Here is a 19726-nt window from a genome sequence, read left to right on the forward strand (position 1 = left end):
CAATCAAGCGAAATAAGCAGATTTTACTTCATAATTACGTTAAAATAATATCAAGCGCAGAAACGCTCGCTGTTGGAAAATTATACACGTTATATATCAGTCAGTAACATCTGAGCCTGTGATTAGTTGCTAAGTAGTTGGGGTCGAAGGGTCTATGGGTATCGAAGACTGAAGAAAAATATCCTTCCTGTTCTGTCTTACAGTCAACACGTTTTGAAAGATGCTGAATTAATTTTGATTATTTTAAAAAATATATATATATATGTATCCGTATCTACTTGAGAAATGAATTTGTTTGGCCTATTATAACTGGAAATATAATGTATGGAATCGAATAAAGTTTGATACCCATATCCTCCCATATGAGTTGATGCTGAGAAGTTTTAGAAACTAAACTATTTTACGTTTTGCTTAACTGATGTATCTCAAGTGCCAGGTCTCGCATGAAAGTTCTGGAGATAGTCACTCCAGGAAGGTATTCTGAGTTATTTTCAAGCAAGTGTATTTCTTACTTTAAAAGACAAAAACCTATTGAATTTCGACATTTGACTTTAAATGTCAATATTCTTATTCACTTAGCAAAGACAATGGCGAAAGCCCGAAAATTTCTGATGAATCACAAATGATTGTTGACATTCTCCAATATCGGAATTCTCCAATATCGTGCTCATTTCATCCAGCTGGATGAAGCAATTAGTTAAAGAGCTGCCAAAAGATTAAATAAAATTCACTGGTAAAGAAAGGCATGCTAAAAAGAGAGAGTGCTTCATTAGAACTTGAAACCTAAACATGTGCTCTGAAAAGTTATCATAGATTTCAAGGAAAATCCTTCCTTCTCTGTGCCCGTTATCCAGTTGCCTTCAATTTGTCAAAGTGCAGCCAAAAGATAACAAATTCTTCAATTACATATACTTTTTAAATTTTTTATAAATTTTGAAATATAAGATTTGTATTCAGATATAAGATTCACATTTCTTACCTTTGGGTGGATTAATAGGAATGCCTGATCTGTACAGATTTTCCTCGTGTAACCAGTCCCTATTTCTCCTCACCGTCCTCACGGACATCGCAACTATAATTCCCAGGAACAGACCGAACAGGATCCGCCTCCTGAGCAGTCCCTCCTGCCTCTTGTAGAGTTGCTCGAAGCCGAGAGCAACCAGGAGGCAGAATCCCATGGATGGGATGTAGAGCACCCTCTCTGCCACCACAAATCCCACGTAGAAGAATAGATTCGTGGCGGGTATGAAAGGGATGACCAGAAGGCCGATGGCCATTATCACAGCAGCGTGGCACTGACAGTCTGTCACTGCCTGGAAAGAGTGGGTGCCACCGTTGGCCACCGTGCCATTGGCGGTGCCTGTCCGGTGGTGGCCGTTGGCATATCCACAGTTGTTGTTGTTGTTGTTATTGTTGACACCGTTGGAGATGCACTTTCCAGAACTGGTAAAGTTCTTGCTGCAGCAGGTAGTGTATTTCCCGAAAACAGAGTTCTTGCTGCCACTGTTCGTTCTGACCGACTGTTTGGATCTGTACGAGTAGCAGGAACATGCCTGCTTTCCCGCTAGCCTGTGGTTGCAGTGTCCAGCACTGCCGCTGTAGGCGCACGGTTTGGTCAGTGTCCTCGAAATGTGGAACAGGAATTTGACGCCAGACAAGTAGAAACAGGCACTGAAGATATTCCTGGGGTCCATGGGTGACGTCAGCAAGGGAATGGCTTCCATGGACCAATCGAAGCTGAGCCACCGCGGACAGAGCAGCAGCCAGAAGTTGAAGGCTGGCAAGAACAGGAAGGTGAGGGTCCGGGTCATCAGGGAATCGCTGTCAGAGGCCGGATTATCTGCTGGCGAAAAATTTGGTGCTTGGCTGCCCATGAGGTGGAAGCGCAGGGCGAGTAGTGCAACGGCTGCTCCAAGCAAGTGCAGCAGACCTTCTCTTAAAGGACCATAACTTTTCTGAAAAGAAAAAATAGCAATAAATATCATAAACAAATCACATCACAATCTTATTTCATTTTATGGGGAATAAAACATTAAATAACAATGTAAACAGTATAAACCTATTGTATTCACAAAATGTACCAATAAATATAGAATAAGATTTTTGGATGATTATCTGAAATGTGCCAATGTTATAATTTAAATAGGAATCCTGAAATACAAGTTCGGTTGTCAGTTGATATTTTGGATTAATTATTTTTAACATCCCATTTTGAGACGAAGTAAAGATGATTTTCTTTCACTGGCAGGCAATACAGCAAATATCATCTTAGGTTCAAATTTGAATAAATAATAAAAGTTCTTAATTATTACATGCAATGTTGGCCATTGATAATAATTTTATTCCAAAATATTTGTTTAAAAGTGTTTGTGTGACACATTTAATGACATCCTCTCATAATTTTCGCCTCTTTTCCCCTGTAGAAATGCAGCCCTCCTCAGCAATTCAGTCTTAGACATTCTATTCTGTTGGAAGTGAATTGTTCTCTATATTTGAGCTGTGGGAGCTCAGTTGGTTAAATCCTGATACAATTATCTAGATGATTTTATTCCAGTAAAGTTTGAGCGAAAGATTTCACTTTACTATCTGATTATTATGTTTTACCGTAGCACTCGCATGTCATTGTATTGGTGACATTGTGTCCTTATCCCAATGAAGACCTATAAGGACGGTGCCTTCATATTTATGGGAATTTTTAGGACAACGTCATAATCTCTAAGACATGCCATGTGATAAGGGCAGTTATAAAATGTCTTTATTAGAATAATGAGAAATACCTCAAGAACTAGAACGCAGTCCAAAAATGTCCGTAAATCTGGAGAAACTGTTATGTTTTCATAAAAAAAAGTTTCATCTTGATCTAATTTCAAAAGTATTTCGAGTTGATTGGAAAGTGTCTTAAACTCAATTACGAGAACAATGAAATAAGAATGCTATAACAATACGTATACAAAGGGCCTATTTGTTCTGCTTGACTTGCGTAATATTTGCAGTCAAAAAATTAGCACTTTTTGTTTTTGGTGTAACATACCACTAAATTGATAATGTTGAGTTTTAGATTCTTTGTTGTGTCTACGTCAGTATCGTCAAAAGTAATAAATCATTTCCCCCAAATAATGAAATCCTACTGTGTTCTTCTTCAAGAAATGTTTTCTCGTATACCTTAGCATTCATTTTGCTTTTTTTCCCCTCGTGCTGAACTAGTAATTTCACGGTGATTTAACGGGATAAAAAGGGTATTCTGTCACTCTTACTGAGATAGGGCTGACAGTTTTATAGGGGAAAAAATGTGTAAGAAACCGATAATGCGAAAATTTTTTTTTTTATGTTGTTTGTGTAGCTCTTCTCATTCAAGGTGAGTTGAATGATGCATTGTTGAACAGTAATTCTGGGGGGGGGGGGCAGAAACAGCTCTAGTAGATATTACGAAAATGTACAAAAATATTTTTTTAACGACTAAAAAATGAAGACCTTGTTTCCAAAAACCGTCAAGTCAAAAGCTTTAAAAATTGACTTTTCGGTGGAAAAGATTGAAGTACATCCTCACCTCAGAGCAACAGTAGGATATCTTAGTGTTATTCCTTGGATTAGATGTCTTACTGTTTTGCTCTGAGGCAACGACATGTTTAGCAATGTATTTACAATAAGTAGAAGTTCGAAGCAGAGTTTAGAGTCGTATTTGAAAGCAGAGGGTGAAATTCATGCTTTTTTTTTTTCTTTTTTCTCCCGAAAATATTTAAGTCACAGTTAAGTTTTGCACCAAAAGGGATTAAGTTACAATTACTTTTGGCGCCAAAAGAGATTAATTAGGGTTTAACCAATTGCAACGTTTCTTGTTCTTTCTCTAGTAAACTATATTCTATTTCGCTTTGTTTGTTTAGAATAAAAGACTTTTTTTTTAATTTTTGGTCACAAGAAATCGCTAAAATTTACATAAATTACAAAACAAACCTTTTGTAGAAAAATCATTCGAGTGTCACGGCTCACTAAAAATCAACTCGTTATCCACAAGTGGCTCGAAATTTATAGTTTGGAAAAGCGACCTTCTAGTAAACTATATTCTATTTAGTTTTTAGACTAAAAGACCTATTTCAGTCTCTCTTTTTTTAACGCTTGTCTTCAAAAGATCTTTAGAGATTGAAGTCATTTACAAATCAAACCTCTAGCAGAAAGATCATTCAACTGTCACGACTCGCTAAAAATATACTCGACACATTAACTACAAGGTGCTCAACACTTAAAATTTGAAAAGCGACCTTCAAGTAAACTAAATTCTATTTAGTTTTGTATATTTAGACTAAAAAGACTTATTTCAGTCTCGATTTTTTATGTTTTTCTTCAAAAAATCTTTAGAGATTGAAGTCATTTACAAAACAAATATCTAGTAGAAAAAGCATTCTACTCTCACGACCCACGAAAAATTCACTCGTTAACTACAAGTTTCTCTACGCTTATAGTTTGACAAACGATCTTCTAGTAAACTATATTCTGTTCTGTTTTGTATGTTTAGACTAAAAGATTTATTTCATTCCCTTTTTACCTTTTTTTTATGTTTTCCTTTAAAAAAAACTTTACAGATAGAAGTTATTTACAAAACAAACCTCCAGCAGAAAAATCGACCGTCACGACTCACTAAAAATATTCTCGACACGTTAACCACAAGTGGTTCAACACTTATAGATTGAAAAACCGACCTTCTAGTGAACTATATTCTATTTAGTGTTCTATGTTTGGACTTTTAGACTTATTTCAGTCTCGTTCTTTGATGTTTGTCTTCAAAAAAACTTTAGAGATTGAAGATTGAAGTCATTTACAAAACAAACCTCTAGCAGAAAGATTATTCTGCTTTCACGACTCACTAAAAATCCACTCGTTGACCACAAATTTCTCTACGCTTATAGTTTGACAAACGACCATCTAGTAAACTATATTCTGTTAAATTTTGTATGCTTAAACTTTTAGACTTATTTCAGTCTCTTTTTATTTATTTATTTATTTTTTTGACGTTTTATTCAAAAAATATTTACAGATTGAAGTCATTTTACAAAACAAACCTCTAGCTGAAAAATCATTCTACTCTCATGACTCATCAAAAATCCACTCGTTAACCACGATTTTCTTTACGCTTATAGTCTGAAAAACGACCTTCTAGTAAACTATATTCTATTTAGTTTTGTATGTTTCGACTATTAGACTTATTTCAGTCTCGTTGTATTATGATTGTCGTCACAAAGTCTTTTAGAGATTGAAGTCATTTACAAAACAAACCTCAAGCAGAAAGATCATTCGACTGTCGCGGTTCACTAAAAATCCATTCGTTAACCACAAGTGGCTCGAAGCTAATAGTTTGAAAAACGACTGCTTACTAGTAGGCTATTCTTTTTAATTTTGTTTGCTCCCACTAAAAGACTTATTTCAATCCCATTTTTCAAAGTCAACTTCGTGTCCTCAATGCGGCAATAAATAACACACATGGTATTTAAATAAATAACTAAAAGACAAAAAAAATCCCAGCGTATTATCCGAAAACCAGTCAAAACAAGCGAAGAGGCGAGGCTCTGCTTTATTACTTCGGTAGTCCTCCACTTGATTTTTACTCCGTACGCATATTTGTTTGGGCTTCCCGGGGCATCTCGTCGGGGCGGACGGAGTCACGAAGTGGTGATTAACTCTCGTGTAATGACACCGTGATCGTGTCATTGGCGAAGAATCGAATCCTGCTCACGTTCCCGATCAGTCCCCGGGGTGAACGAAGAAGGAATTAACTACGTCTCGGAGAATCGCCGCGCTGTGTTATGACTACATTACGTCATCCATGCCAAGTGATGGAGTTGGCACTCGCGCACGATTTTATTCGTCTGCGGAGATGGGGAGGATGGGGGATCGTGATTCCGAGTATTATTCCCATGCACTGTTTCGCAGGCTGTAAATAGCATAATCGGAAAAGATTCTGGTAAGAGCACGAAGATAGGTACGAACTAGGTTTCGGGGGGGGGGGGGGGGGGGGAGATTCAAAGTCGAAGATCGTTGTTTTGTTCCATATTGCCTCCCTAACACAGCGTTGCCAATTGAGGATCCTTACCAGGAAGTCACACTAATAGTATCCTTCTAGAAACCCTTTACATGATTCAAATCCAGAGAGCATAGCTTAACAAGTTTTTTAAAAGCATTTGCCTTCGTATATGGTCGTTCTTGAGATACAGTACAAATTTGATATCTCGAATCTCTCGGGATGGGAAAAAATTTCGAGATAAAATTCAATTGCTGTTTTTCGAGATAAAATACAATTGCTGTCCCGTCCTTAGAGGGGCTATCCCTTCCAGGGGTGCAAGTGGACTCGAGTAAAATTTTCTGAAGACTGAAATTTTCTCAAGACAGTGTGAAGTTCTCCGAAAATAAAAGAAAGCTGGACCCCTCCCCCCTCACCTCCCAAACCTCCTGTAAAAATTCTTCAAATATGCACACAAAAATCATTGAGATCATTAAAAATAAAACCATTTAATTTTTTTTTTTTTTTTGATAAATTTTTCAGTTTTAGAATGTGTTGTCAGCCCAAAATTTTCGGAAAAGGTAACCTAAAATGTTCGGAATTTTCGGATCACATACACACCTAGTCCCTTCCTTTAAAAAACCATTTGTATACTCCACATAAATTAACACTCCAGGGTCCGTCGTACCTATCGCTATTTGTGGTTATACCGGATGGATGGGGACCTGAAGACAGCCCTGATTTTTTTATCCAGACCAGAAGCAGAGCTATCCTTGGTCCAGCACCCCCAGAGGTATTGATTCAGTTGCAGGACTTCGTGATCACGACACAAAACGTGCTCCAATCCCCATTAGCGAGCACGGAGGATCTTCGACCGGCCGGGATCGAACCTGGCATACGAGTCCGGCGCCTTACCGATCAGGTCACCACTGCCACCATTTGTATACGTACTGAATTTCGCTCGGTTCATTACAATTTTTTATGGTGCGCCCACAAAAAAAATCATCGACATGCACACATATATACAGATAGACATTTTTACAAAACGTTCGAAATAAAACCAGCTTCATCAAAAATTTTCACGAATCCAACACTTTACTCTGTACCTTTTGGATGTTAGGAAAAAGTGAAAAGACATAGCTCCAAAAGTAAACTTATAACTAAAGAAAGCTTTCTAAATATTTATTTCGCACTCCTTCTTTATAATCACATATTTTAGACTCTATCAACTAATATTTCCTCTAGTTTTCCTAACTTAATTTAGTTAAATTCGATTATAACTTTATTGTGCTAGCCAATTGAGGAAATTTACCAATAAGTCACACTAATAGTACCTTCTTGAAACCCTTTACATGATTCAAATCGAGAGAGCATAGATTAACAAGTTTTTTTTTAAAGCATTTGCCTTCGTATATGGTCGTTCTTGAGATATTATTTTTTAAGTTTGACCAAAAATGAAGAAGTTAGTTGGAAGGAAGGTAGTAAAATCTTGTCAAACCATGTTGAAAATACTATACAGTATTTCGTTAATAGTTTTTTTCCCCCAGGAAGCTTTATTTCTTTTCCGTCAACAGCTCGTAATTTGTTCTGCCTTTTTCACTTGAATATTAAAATTCGTCAGTCAGAATTACGATTTTATCGATTTTTCACCCTCATCAATTGTTTTAGAGTTTTTGTCTCGCGAATGGGGTGAAACTTTAACCAAAATTGTTTTCACTTGGGGTGTCTTAATAACAGACCCATCATTTCAAATTTTTTTAAAGGGAGGTGGTCAAAGGTATATTTTACCGAGAGACAACAAAACCCATGCCCACAAACATAGAACGGTATTGATTTCCAAAGCCAGAGGGCGGGGGTCCATACTCCTGACCCCCTAAATGACGAGCCAGGGTTAGATAACTTTTTACATCTCCTGGGCTATGAAAGCAACAACTTGACTCTTTATTAAAACTCTTTACCTTTTACGTGCTTTGCCATTGGGACATAAAATTGAATAAAACCGATTCGTCAGTGGATATTTTTCAGTACTTTAATTTAAAAAACTAGGGAGCTCTGCCTCCTGCTCGTTAACGCTCACCAACCCCCGAAGATTGCCTCGCAATCTTATTTGATTTTCAAAGATTTAAATCGTCAGTCAAAAAGAAACAGATTAAAAACGCATTATGAGTTTCCTTTTTAACAGAAAGTACCCCTTCCCCGGGTTTCAAAATAACTTGCGCCAACTTGAAGAGCCATAAGGGCTAAAGGGCTCCTCAGCACCGCAAAACTGTAGTTTTGTATATTCGTGGTCTCTAGTAATATATTATGCTCTTTAGCTCGGGGCTTGAATTGAGTTGAGCCTAATATTTTCCGTTAAAATCGAAACCCTTAAAGTTTGTGAATAAGGGAAAGAAGAAGCATGCGAATCGAAAAGACGTAATTATGGCAACGCCAAATGAAACATCAATAATTTTAATGGAGATGAGAATAATTCGAACTTCATTTTTAACTGCTTGTCACTTTTTTCTCTTTGAAGATAGAAGCTCAGTTTTTCTACCATAGGTCGAGTTAGATCTGGAGTAAAAAAAGCCGCTTTTTTCAGTGGTGTCAAAAAGAAAACTGTAGAACAATTCCTCTGTTTTTTACTGATAGATGTAATGAAGAAAGTAGTGCCTAAATTTTAGCTAAGCCTAAAAAAGTTCGAGCTACAAACGCAAATAACTCTCGCCGTATTTAAGTTAGAGCATTGAAACAAATTGCGTAGAACGCGGAAACTTCCACCCTTTCCAACGATATGTAATTATCAATATGTGCAAGTAATTTTGCACCTCTTTAATAGGCAATAATAGGCAATTTGCGCGAAATTTGAGCTTAAAATATTAATTACAAAAAAACTAATTCGAATTTTGAAAAAAATAAAATCCCAGGTGCACACCACCGGGAGTCGAAGTAATTTTGTACAAGATTTCAAGGCTGTAGGTGCTATGGGGTCTTTTGGACGCACGCCCACCACAGACTTCCTTCCTGAATTTCTTTGAAACCTTACTTTTATTTACTATAAAGAAATAAAGAATGTAGTGTGGAAACTATTTTTTCGTTCCATCGTTTTATATTAATTCTATTTCCACTTCAATCAGTAGCTCAAAACGTTCGATTGAATTCGAGCGAGATACACTCTTAATTCAAAAGAACGAAAAAATAGCTCTTAAAAAGAGTGAAATCTATTGCGGGTGCATTCATTCTTTCTGAGTGCTAGCTTTATCGAAAAAAGACGCTTTACGAAAACACCAAGACTAAAACTTTTCCATTTGGAGTGAAATTCGGAAAACACTCCTTTGACGAGCGAAAAATAAAAACATTCTTTAAAAGATGGACTCGAAAACATTTTCATTGGTTCGATTCTGTCACGTGATTTTGTTTAGGGAGAATCTGCTGTACCTCCACGTTAGGCTTACCCAACGTTGGTCGCGAATACCGAGTGGATGTCGCTATCTAAATGTCTTCATTTAATGAATTAAAACAATATTTGTTGCCGAATGAGGTTTCTGAAGGAAATGCACAAAAAACTGCATGGTAAGTGTGAAGAATTTTCTTTTTTATTAAAACTTGTAACTGTTAATATTTCTTGAACTGCTCGTATATCGTTACAAATCACCCACGTGCAATGTTACGGCGAACTTTTTGTAACTTTTCTTCCAAATTAATAAAACTTTCATCAACAATTTTGTTTCGGTCATCGAATCAAAAATATGACATTTGAAACAGTCGTTACCATCTTTGGTGTGTGCGTGTACTGTATATATATTTAATGGCAGGTGTTACAAACCCGACCATGCGCTATAGGTCGGATACCGAATCCGCTCCCGATGGTCGGAGCTCCAACCACTGCGTATATTTTAAATTAATCAAATATTGTTTTTGTGTATAATAAACTTTAAAGAGCATCATAAACTTTGTATAATACACTCATTCATATGTGTAACGGGCCATTCATTAATTAAGTAAGGGTCCTGAGGGGGAGGGGGTGGAAATTTCTCTACATACCCTTGCTTGGAGAGGGGGGGGGGTGTTAGATCCATTCTTCGTAATATTTTCCAAGCCAATATTTTATATTAGAAATCCGCGGTCAAGTGGTTTGGCAAATATTATATTTCATTTGCTTCAGGAAGGTAAAAGTATGTATTATAGGATGAGCTGTTTTTTACTTGTGTTTCAAAGAATGAAACGTGTAAAATATAATAAAAGAATCGCACTGTAGTGTTTTGCATGTCTTTTTTTTAATTATTATCGCATCATATACAAAAATTATTTGTCGAAAAAACATTCGATCTGGTCTGTATTCCTTACAGTAAACATTTCTTTACTCAAAAAGGTTTAAAAAAATAATAATAATGATAGTTAATTTAAGAACGATCCCAGTGATGTAATACTATTTGTTATTTTATTTTTGTGAAGAAAAACGAGTCTTACGTAAGATGGGGGGGAGGGGGGGGGGGAATCTTACATACCCTTACACAGGGGGAAGGGAAGGTCAAAATGTTTTAAAATTGTCCTTACGTAATTAATGAATGCCCCGAAGAAACAAAATTGAATTCAAACGTATCTTGTCACAATTTATGAGTGACTTCTTAAATTAATTTGGACTGATGTAACTTTTAAAACATTATTAATGTTAAAAGGCAGACCCAGAATATCAATATAGAGTTTCAAAATTTTAAATCTATTTGTTTGAAATTGTGTGGGTTTTTTAATTTTATCTCAATCTTTAGATCCGGAAATGTACGTAATATTGCACGTAGGTGATTTGTAACGATATACGAGTAGTTCAAGAAATATTACCAGTTAAAGTTTTAATGAAAAAGAAAATTCTTCGTACTTACCATACAGTTTTTGTGCATCCTCTTCGGAAACACTAAAAACAGTTTTTTTTTTTTTTTTCATTTTTTTAACTCAAAAACTAAATTTTTTTTCAAATGAAATAACAGTTTTAAAAACAGTTTTAAATTCAAATACACAGCATAAGCACATGAAAACACGTTTAAAAAACAATTTCACCAAATGATAGTGAAATGATTTTACCTATTTTATTCTAAAAAAGAGTGAAATATCGGTTTTCCAAAACGGAAAGCAGCCACTCATTTAGGATATTAATTTAGTCTTAAAAAAGAGTGAATATAACTTATCAAAAAGGAGTGAAACTAGCTTATCCAAAAGGAGTGAAAATAACCGCTCCGCAAAAGGAATGAAATTCACTCCTATAAGGAAAGTGCGTTTTCAAAACTGCAAAGGAGTGAAAATTTACTCAGTCTGAGTTAAAATCGCTAGAATTTTTTAAGAGAGTACATTTCTCAAAGCGACACACGAGAGCTCCTGCGGTATCCTTTCGAAGAAACCACCTTGCATTCTATTAATTCCCAGTTAGCTAGAAAACCTCCCCCCTCCTCCCCACAACCCTTCCAAGAGCGGGATTTCGTAATTCGCGATTTCGGCTCACATCATCCGAAAAATTTTCCCACCTTCGCATAATTATTTTTTAATGGACGGCGAAGTTATGATGTCCCCCCCCCCCCTCTTGCTTCATTAACTGTTCCTTAAGTTTCAACCCCATTCTAATTTAGACGTTTGCGGTTTCGCAAATACCCCTCGGGCCCGGGGGGAAATCCCCCTCCGAAGGAAATCATTAATTGCTGCAGCTCCCGGAATCGGGAGCTTGCGAAAGATTTAGGGAAAATTTGCATTTTTATTCCCTTTGGCTTTGTAACTTTTCCCTCTCTGGTTTCTGTCAGTGCTGTGTCGAGTGCCGCCTCGTTAATAGCTGTACTGAAAAGTTGTGTACACTCATTAAAAGAGGGAAAGTAAATCTGACCGCAGCTTATTAATATTTAATGAACGGTATGATTTCTATTAATATAAACAATTTTCTCTCATTCTAATGACGTAGGAAATGTTGTCGAAACTGTTCTCTCGCAAGCCATTTGAGCCTCACTTTAAAAATAAATTACCATTAAGAGCTTCACCTACCCTCTTAACCATGAAGATGGTTATTTAATTGATGGTTTAAGTCATTAATGTACATTACATCAGTTAAAAGTAAATTTTAAAAACTCAAGCGTGGAAAAAGCAATTATCAAGTGAAACTGTTTGCAAATAAGTCTTTTCTCTTTTTAACAACTTCTGCCAACTTTATTTGATAGTGATTTGGGATTTCAGAAAGGTGAATATAATGCACGAGCATGAAATAGCAAAACTGAAGGAAGTATTTTTCAAATTTTAGAACTAGAAGCTAGAAAAGATGGCTCGCTCAAGATAGCTTAAAACATCAAATAGAGCTCGTTGAATTTCGAATCCACCCCAAACTAACTGAAGACTTGAAGCTGTTATCATACTATTTTATGAATTCAATTCTGATTTGAAGTAAAGTAATTACCGTAGGCAAATCTAAGAGAAAGTCACATCTTTATGAAATGGTCAAGAAAAGTAGGTTCTTGCCAGAGCAACAGTAAGAGTCAGAGATACTCCTCTTTTGCACTCTGAGAACATACAGTTGGCGAGGGTGAGCATTGAGCACTAGCACACATTCTGGAACTCGGCTTCAGCAAAAAACTTGTCGAAGGAAGCATGGTGTGAAATTAAATTACGCATCAATGTGTTTTTCTGTAACAGAATTACAGAAACAGTGGATTCTTCAGAAAAATTATTCACCGGAACAGTTCTATAAAGCAACCAGTTGCTATGAACATCAAAGATGAAGGCATGACCAGATTGATCCGAAGTGGTTCTTAATTCGAAAAAGAGAAACTGTTTTGACATTCATAAGCTGTAGATATAACGGCAGTAGAAAACATCATTCTCAGTTTGGAGCTCAAATTGCAGAGGAATCAAGTCTCAAAATCAACTTCCAAAATTTGGCTTTAAAGTACCTTTTTTTTTGGGCAGGAGGAGGACTTTTTTTGGAAATTGGAAATAAAGAGTGATTAAGGTGATCTCTTGTTTTATGTTCTTATTTTAGTCATTTTGAGTACGACAGTAAAAATGTAAATGAAATAAAGAGCCGGATAGTGTAGCTTAGTTCTGCTTGCCTAACTGAATAATTTCTACAAGCCATTAAATCGTCAGGTTTACAGAACTGGCCAATAAAAAGTAAAGAAATGTTTTAAAAAAATAAGAGAGCGGTAGCAAATATCAGCATTGCAACAAACAGCATGTCTACAAAAACCGATGAGTCATCAAAGGAAACAAACCAGATTCAAAAGCAAAGAAAGTTACAGCAAGAAAAAAAAAGGAGAGAATCATGAAAATTTAAACAAGCTTTTTCTTCAAGAAGTTGGAATAAAAGTTTCTGCTGGAATTCTTATGCGAAGAGGATTTACTGATTATGACCAAATGATACTAATGTGAGGAACGAATTAGTTAACTTATGTACAAAACATTTTTAAAATAATGCGAACTGCATTGCTTTCAACAGCGTAGCTCATCGTCATGTGGCAGTCAAACAAAAAACCCTGTTCCATGTTTGCTGCTGGGAAACGGCCCTGTGATATCCTCATCATATATCTGTTCTGTAATAGGGGAATGTGGAATCACACGAAAAGGCATTAAAGAAAAAAAATGAGTAGTAATTGGCAAAGTATAGTAAAACATGTTTTTTGAATCATTTGCCCTCGTTCTCCCGTAACCGAAATATAAATTTTTAAAATTGGCTGATATTTTAAGGAAGTTGCCAAATTTAGCGAGAAATGGAAGTTTCTGGAAAAAGTGATCAGATTCTCCACATCTTTGAACGTTATTGAATTTGCAGCGACTGTTTAAGAGTTCATTTTTCAAATTTGGTGGCTTTTTTTTTAATGCCGCCAATCTTTAAGACCTTATGTCTCGATAACGGTGAGACAAGGGCAAATGATTTATTGCGTCAAGCATGATCCCACTACACTGTTTTGATTGCTGCTTACTCTCCCCCCCCCCCCATTATTTCACTAATCAGTAATGTTTCTTCATAAGACAAATGGAAAACACTGTGCTTACCTCACTGATGACTTGCAGGAAGTCCTTGGGATGCAGCCTGTGGACGACGCATACGTCGTACAGAGCACAGACGGCGAGCACGGTGACCCCGTGCTCCTTGGTGAGCATGGACGCCGTTGCCATGGCGACGCTCGCCCACAGGTACCGCCGCTTGTCGCGGTACTTGCAGTACCGTCGGTACGCCAGAAGCCCCAGCAGAAAGAAAAGACACGCCCCCAAATCCGCCCGCCCCACCACGCCCGCCACGGCCTCGGTGTGGACTGGGTGGGCGGCAAAGAGAAGGGCGGCGGAAAAGGCGGAGAGGGGGCTGCGGACGAGAAGGGCGCGTGCCAGGAGGGCGAAGAGGGCAGACACCAGGGCGTGCAGGACCACGTTCACCAGGTGGTAGGGCCCGGGCTCTAGTCCCGACAGCAGGTAGTTGAGGCGGAAGGAGAGCACGCAGAGGGGCCTGTAGGACTTGTGTGAACCGCTGTGCGTGAGGGGCGTGCCCCAGAAGTCGTCCGTGAAGAGCCTGGACAGGGGCGTGCTCGGCAGTAGGTCCTGGTTTGTCTTGATGGCTCGGCTGCAAGAGAAGAAGTAAATGGAATAAGTCTTCAAATGACTAGAAAATTTTGAGAAGTCTTATAAAGTGATGATAATAAAATTATACAGCTTTAGAGATATTACAGAATTACACGTTTAACACGATATTACAGAATTGTACAGCATTTAAGAAACCTCAACCAGTTTTTTGCTGAAGCAAATGCGGTTGTTTTCATTTTGTGATTACCTTATAAATTTGTGTGTGTGTGGATAAGGGGTAGCGGTGAAATTGATCCCCCCGTACTAATGCTGAAAAATATGAGAAACATGCTTGAAAATGCTAAAATTTATCCATTATTATCTTCCGGTTCCACTTCATGCGAAATTAAGAGAAAACGCGTCATAAGAAATTCGCCAAAAACAAACTTAAATTATAGCAAAATTTTATTTACTACGAGTGATTGATATTACGACCCTTTTACATTAATAGGATATGCAAAGAGGCAAAATTCGGATTTATGCACAAAAAAAAAAAAAAAAAGTTTGCACTCTACAGCCACCGGTAGAAAAATCACTACGCAACCCGAGAAAGGGAAGGATTGCACAATGATTTGTCTACTGTTAGAGTCATTTCAACAACACCAGGACATGGTCCTAAACGATATGGAAGACAATATCTGTACCTTGGAGCCAGAGTGACGTAACTCCAAAAACCTAGATTTTCCTCTTATTAGTGCTTTGCATGCTGAAACCTATTCCACACCAAGCCCTGTTAACGTAATTCTTAAAAAAGTCATTTAAACAATATCGGGACATTTTCCTAAAGCCCCTATATATACGAGCCGGCGCATCAGCTTTAGATCAGCCATTTTGGATCGGAGCGCGTGTTTGAGTGGTTGTCTTTTCTAGCGAGTTATCACGTTTGTTGATTGTTCATTGCGAGCGATTATTAGCTGCGCGTGAATTGGTCATTAAATAAAATATTATTTACGCCAAATTCGGAGAAACACGAAACTTTGGTGGTAACCCTAGCAGTGCAACAATGAAAAATCCGATCCAAAATGGCAAAACTTAAGCTGATGCGTCAGTCTATCTATAAAGCGGCTCTACATGGTCCTAAGTGTGATATCTATGGATGATAATATCTGTACCTCAGAGCCAGAGTGACGTAAGTCCAAAAATTGAGATATTCCTTTTATTACTGCATTGTATGTTGAAACCTATTCCACACCAAGCCATGTAAGCATAATTCTTAAAAAAAAAACTTTTTCAATTTTTTAACAGGCTTAAAAGAACACGCGTCTTATTCTTTGCATGAGCCAGAAAAAGTTTTCCTCTCTCTTGTAAAATTTCCATAATGTGACTTCCATCCTTCTTTCTCTAAGGTACAGATATTTCACAGTAGTTTTATTCTGACACTTAGTGCATTATGCGCCATTCACATTAATTTTGTGCTGCATCTCTAAAGTTTAAAACGTATAAATTTTCCACTACATTATAAAAACGTAATGAATACGTTCTGAATCATACAATTTTAATTCAAAAACATCTTAGCTCGTAGAAACACATATAAAGAACAGTTTCTCAGACGAAAAACCTTTATAGGGGCAAAAAACATTTCATAGCTAAAAAACAATTTACTGCCAAAGAGAATTTGAAATAACATCGAAGCACAGAAAAGGGAATCAATACGAAATATTCATAATTTTTTGTTTCTGGATTAGAGCAAAGCTTTCGGGAAATGGTCTCATAAAAATGCCATCCGCAAATCCCAGCCAATAAAAAGTTAAGAACAAATCCTGCTTTTCGTGCAATAGAAATGAAATCCGTTCTCCTGAAAATCGGCGCTATTTTCAGGACAAGAAATTGGTGTACCTATATTCGCCGGAACCGTTAAAAAAACATTTCGCGGCATTAGCATTTAGACAACTCTACTCCATTCGCCACACTCGCGCCATCTATCGATGGACGAAAGAGCGGATAATGGAAGGAGTGAAATAAATGTTCTGAATATTATTTACATTATCCCAGCAGTTACGTCGAATATTTTTAGCATCGATTTGGCAACAGATGTTTATCGGAGTGTTCCCGGGCAATTATAATTTCAAAACAAGGAAGCGGGAATGAATCCACTGCTCGTTTTTGAAGTTGAAGTTGCAGTTAAATTTTATGGTCATGTCTTTATTTTAATTCTAGCGGTATTTCTCCATCGAGGAAATTGCCGCCGAATGTAAATTTTTTCGATTGTTTCGGAGCACGAAATACAAAGTCAAAGCCGCTTCAGATTTTGAGGAGCGCGAATTTCCGATATAATGTTTGTCCTTATGCGAGTTAAACTGCTTCACTGTGACTGCTCTGGGTAAAGACAAAGGACAGGAGGGAAACGAATATTTTCGCTTAAAATGTAGAATTGCGTGCCTTGTGCATGCAATTCATGTTCAATGCATTACATTTCATAATTCGAATACATTTGTATCACATGACGCATACGTATTCGATGGGAGTTTCTTTATTTCTTCCGATTTAGAGCTTTGCAATGAATAAAAGACGGAAACGAACGATTTCGGAAACTGAGCAAATGTTTCACAGAATGAAAAATGTTTATTGGAGCTGAAAAAGAGAATATAAATTGCTTTCTATGAGTCTCTTTCGAATCTTTTACTCTATTCTAATTGTAGTCTGTTCTTTCATTGATTGCACTCTTAAAAATTGACAATATTTAAACCAACGCTGATATTGAAAATCATTTTTCACAGATCTTTTCTCATAGTGTTTCAATTTTGTAATTACTTGTGTACTGTCTATGATTTGCCTATTGCTTTTGACATGCAATCAGATAAATGAAAAGTTTTGTTTACTTCAATAAGCTAACTACCTCATTAAAACGGTATAGTATTTCATTTATTTAACTAATAGGAGCTTTGAATGTTACATTCTTAAGATATTTTAAGCAATTTTAAAATATTTGTGTCATAGCAGGGTTTCAGTTGCTTGCTTTGTTGAAAAAATACTGTGCAAAAATTTCTTCTCTAACATTGGTTATTCGGGTTATTTGTCTTTTGTGTGAACAAATTTGTAATAATTTCTTGGAAAAACAGATGTTACTTGTACTTAATAAAAATAGTCTCTTAGATTTATTTTATCAAGCATTTGTGTCTATGCAATAAGATATAAACTGTCTGCCTTTTCGAGGAAGACTTCTGATTCCTATGAGTTGTTGATGCGTCGCATCAGAGGAGACTGTTTTAAGTTCATCACACAATCCCATCCACTGACTAGACCAAATGAGAACAATCCTAATACGCAATAGTCACACAGGCCTTTACGAACTTAAATTAAAATCTCATTACCATCGCAGTTAACATCTTTAAAAATTCAAAGATTTGAAAAGTATGTAACTTTTTCCGCTGTCACTGAACCGACTGAATTACTACATAGCACAGCATAGATTCGTAGTCTAAGAACTCAATAAATGTTCCACCTCATTTGTTGCAGCATGGTGTACTTTGTTGCTTCAGAAGATTCATGTCCTTCAACCTTTTTTTGCCCTCGTATCTGAAAGCTTTGTAAGTACAGGAACGGTGTTTAATTAGACGCAAGATGTCCCTCCCAGTGCCGAATTTATATGATTTCCTTAAGAACGTATTCCATCCATTTAGTTTGTCCACAAGTTAGATCTGCCTCACTTAGAAGATTGACAACCTCACACAGTTTTTTACACACAAAATCTAAAAACAGTTTTTTCATGAACGGTGTTTAATCAGTTGCAAAATGTCCTCCCCGTCCCCCCTGCCGAATTCATACGTTTTTGTAAATGAATTCACTCCACCTGAAGCATCCATTCTGGGGCCATCATTCTGATTCAGAGAAAAAATGGCTTTCAACAGTTTTTTCATTACATGTCCGAAACTGTTCAGTCAGATCCACCCCCTACCCCACTTCCTCCTCCTCATTCTGTTCATCCTCGAAACTGTTCCACCTAATTCGTCCATTACCATGGGCTACTTTGACAGTTTACTAAGAAGATTGGCGTTCTTCAACGGAGATGTTCACCTCGTGGTTAGCAGCAGCGTACTTGAAGGGTGAATAATCTGACGCAAGAACATCCCCCCCCCCCGAATATATTCGTCTCATGCGTCAGCTACAACATCTGTTCATGTTCACCATCTAATCAGATTGATGCTCTGGCACCAAATTTATGCGCCTTATTTGCTTTGCGACTGCTTCCGCCCTCGTTTGTTGCCGATTGGAATTCTTCTCCCTCGGTGGAATCCATGCTCCCGACCACCACCAAAGCGACATGTCCCCTCCAGAAGGGGGGGGGGGACAAACAACTTCCTCAGAGAAATTGAATTAGTGTTCCGCGCTCGACATTAGGGCTGCTCTGAGGCAGAGAGAGGAGGGTGGGAACGATACGATCATTTTCGTCTCATTGATTCGAGGAGAGAAGACACGTGGCCCGGAATGTTTGGAAAAGTATCCGTTTATTCTCATGTTCCTTAGTATAGCAATGTGTATGGATTTTTTCCATTTTTTTTTTCCTTTTCGATTTTCTCCTATTGATTTTATTTTCAATTAAGAACATGAATGGACAAGGAATGGCATTGACTGACCGCAAATACATTTTACCTCACTTGAGGCTGCCGTGGTTTTCAATAGAAAAGATAAAGTTCTGGTTTTTTTTTTTTTTTTTAATCCTTTGCAATTATTATTAGGCAAGAAAGATGCTAATAGTTATAGTGAAACTGGTATATATTTGGCTCTCGCTCTGTATAAATGTTACTGTGGAAGTCCGAAACTTAGTATATGTCGACATATGACAGTGAATGTCAATATTCACACAATTTATATATCTTTACTAATAATAAAGCTGAAAGTCCCTCTGTTTGTCAGGATCTCTGTGACGCGCATAGCGCCTAGACCTTTCAACCGATTTTCATGAAATTTGGCACAAAGTTAGTTTGTAGCGTGGGGGTGTGTACCTCGAAGCGATTTTTCAAAAATTCGATGTGGTTCTTTTTCTGTTCCAATTTTAAGAACAAAATTTTCATAAGATGGACGAGTAAATTACGAAATTATCATAACGTGGAACCGTAACTTGAACACAAGCCAATTGGCGAGAAAATTCACCATACATTATTTGTAAATAAATATACAGGCAAACCAAAAGACCTTTTAATTTTCTATTAGGGGCAAGTATAGTATATATATATA

The 19726-nt window shown here is 37.1% G+C and overlaps 1 protein-coding gene across 1 annotated transcript in view; it reads right to left on the reverse strand.

Moving 5' to 3' along the window:
* Positions 1–19726, reverse strand: part of LOC129226267 (protein O-mannosyl-transferase TMTC2-like) — a 103241-nt gene that overhangs the window by 76156 nt on the left and 7359 nt on the right. Inside the window, exons 3-4 of the mRNA XM_054860867.1 lie at positions 13991–14552; positions 980–1955 (exon numbers count right to left, since the gene is read on the reverse strand). Of these exons, the coding sequence (XP_054716842.1) occupies positions 980–1955; positions 13991–14552 (1538 nt within the window). The remainder of the gene's footprint in view (positions 1–979; positions 1956–13990; positions 14553–19726) is intronic.

This window comes from Uloborus diversus, chromosome 7, assembly GCF_026930045.1.
Source record: "Uloborus diversus isolate 005 chromosome 7, Udiv.v.3.1, whole genome shotgun sequence".
Lineage (NCBI taxonomy): Eukaryota > Metazoa > Arthropoda > Arachnida > Araneae > Uloboridae > Uloborus > Uloborus diversus.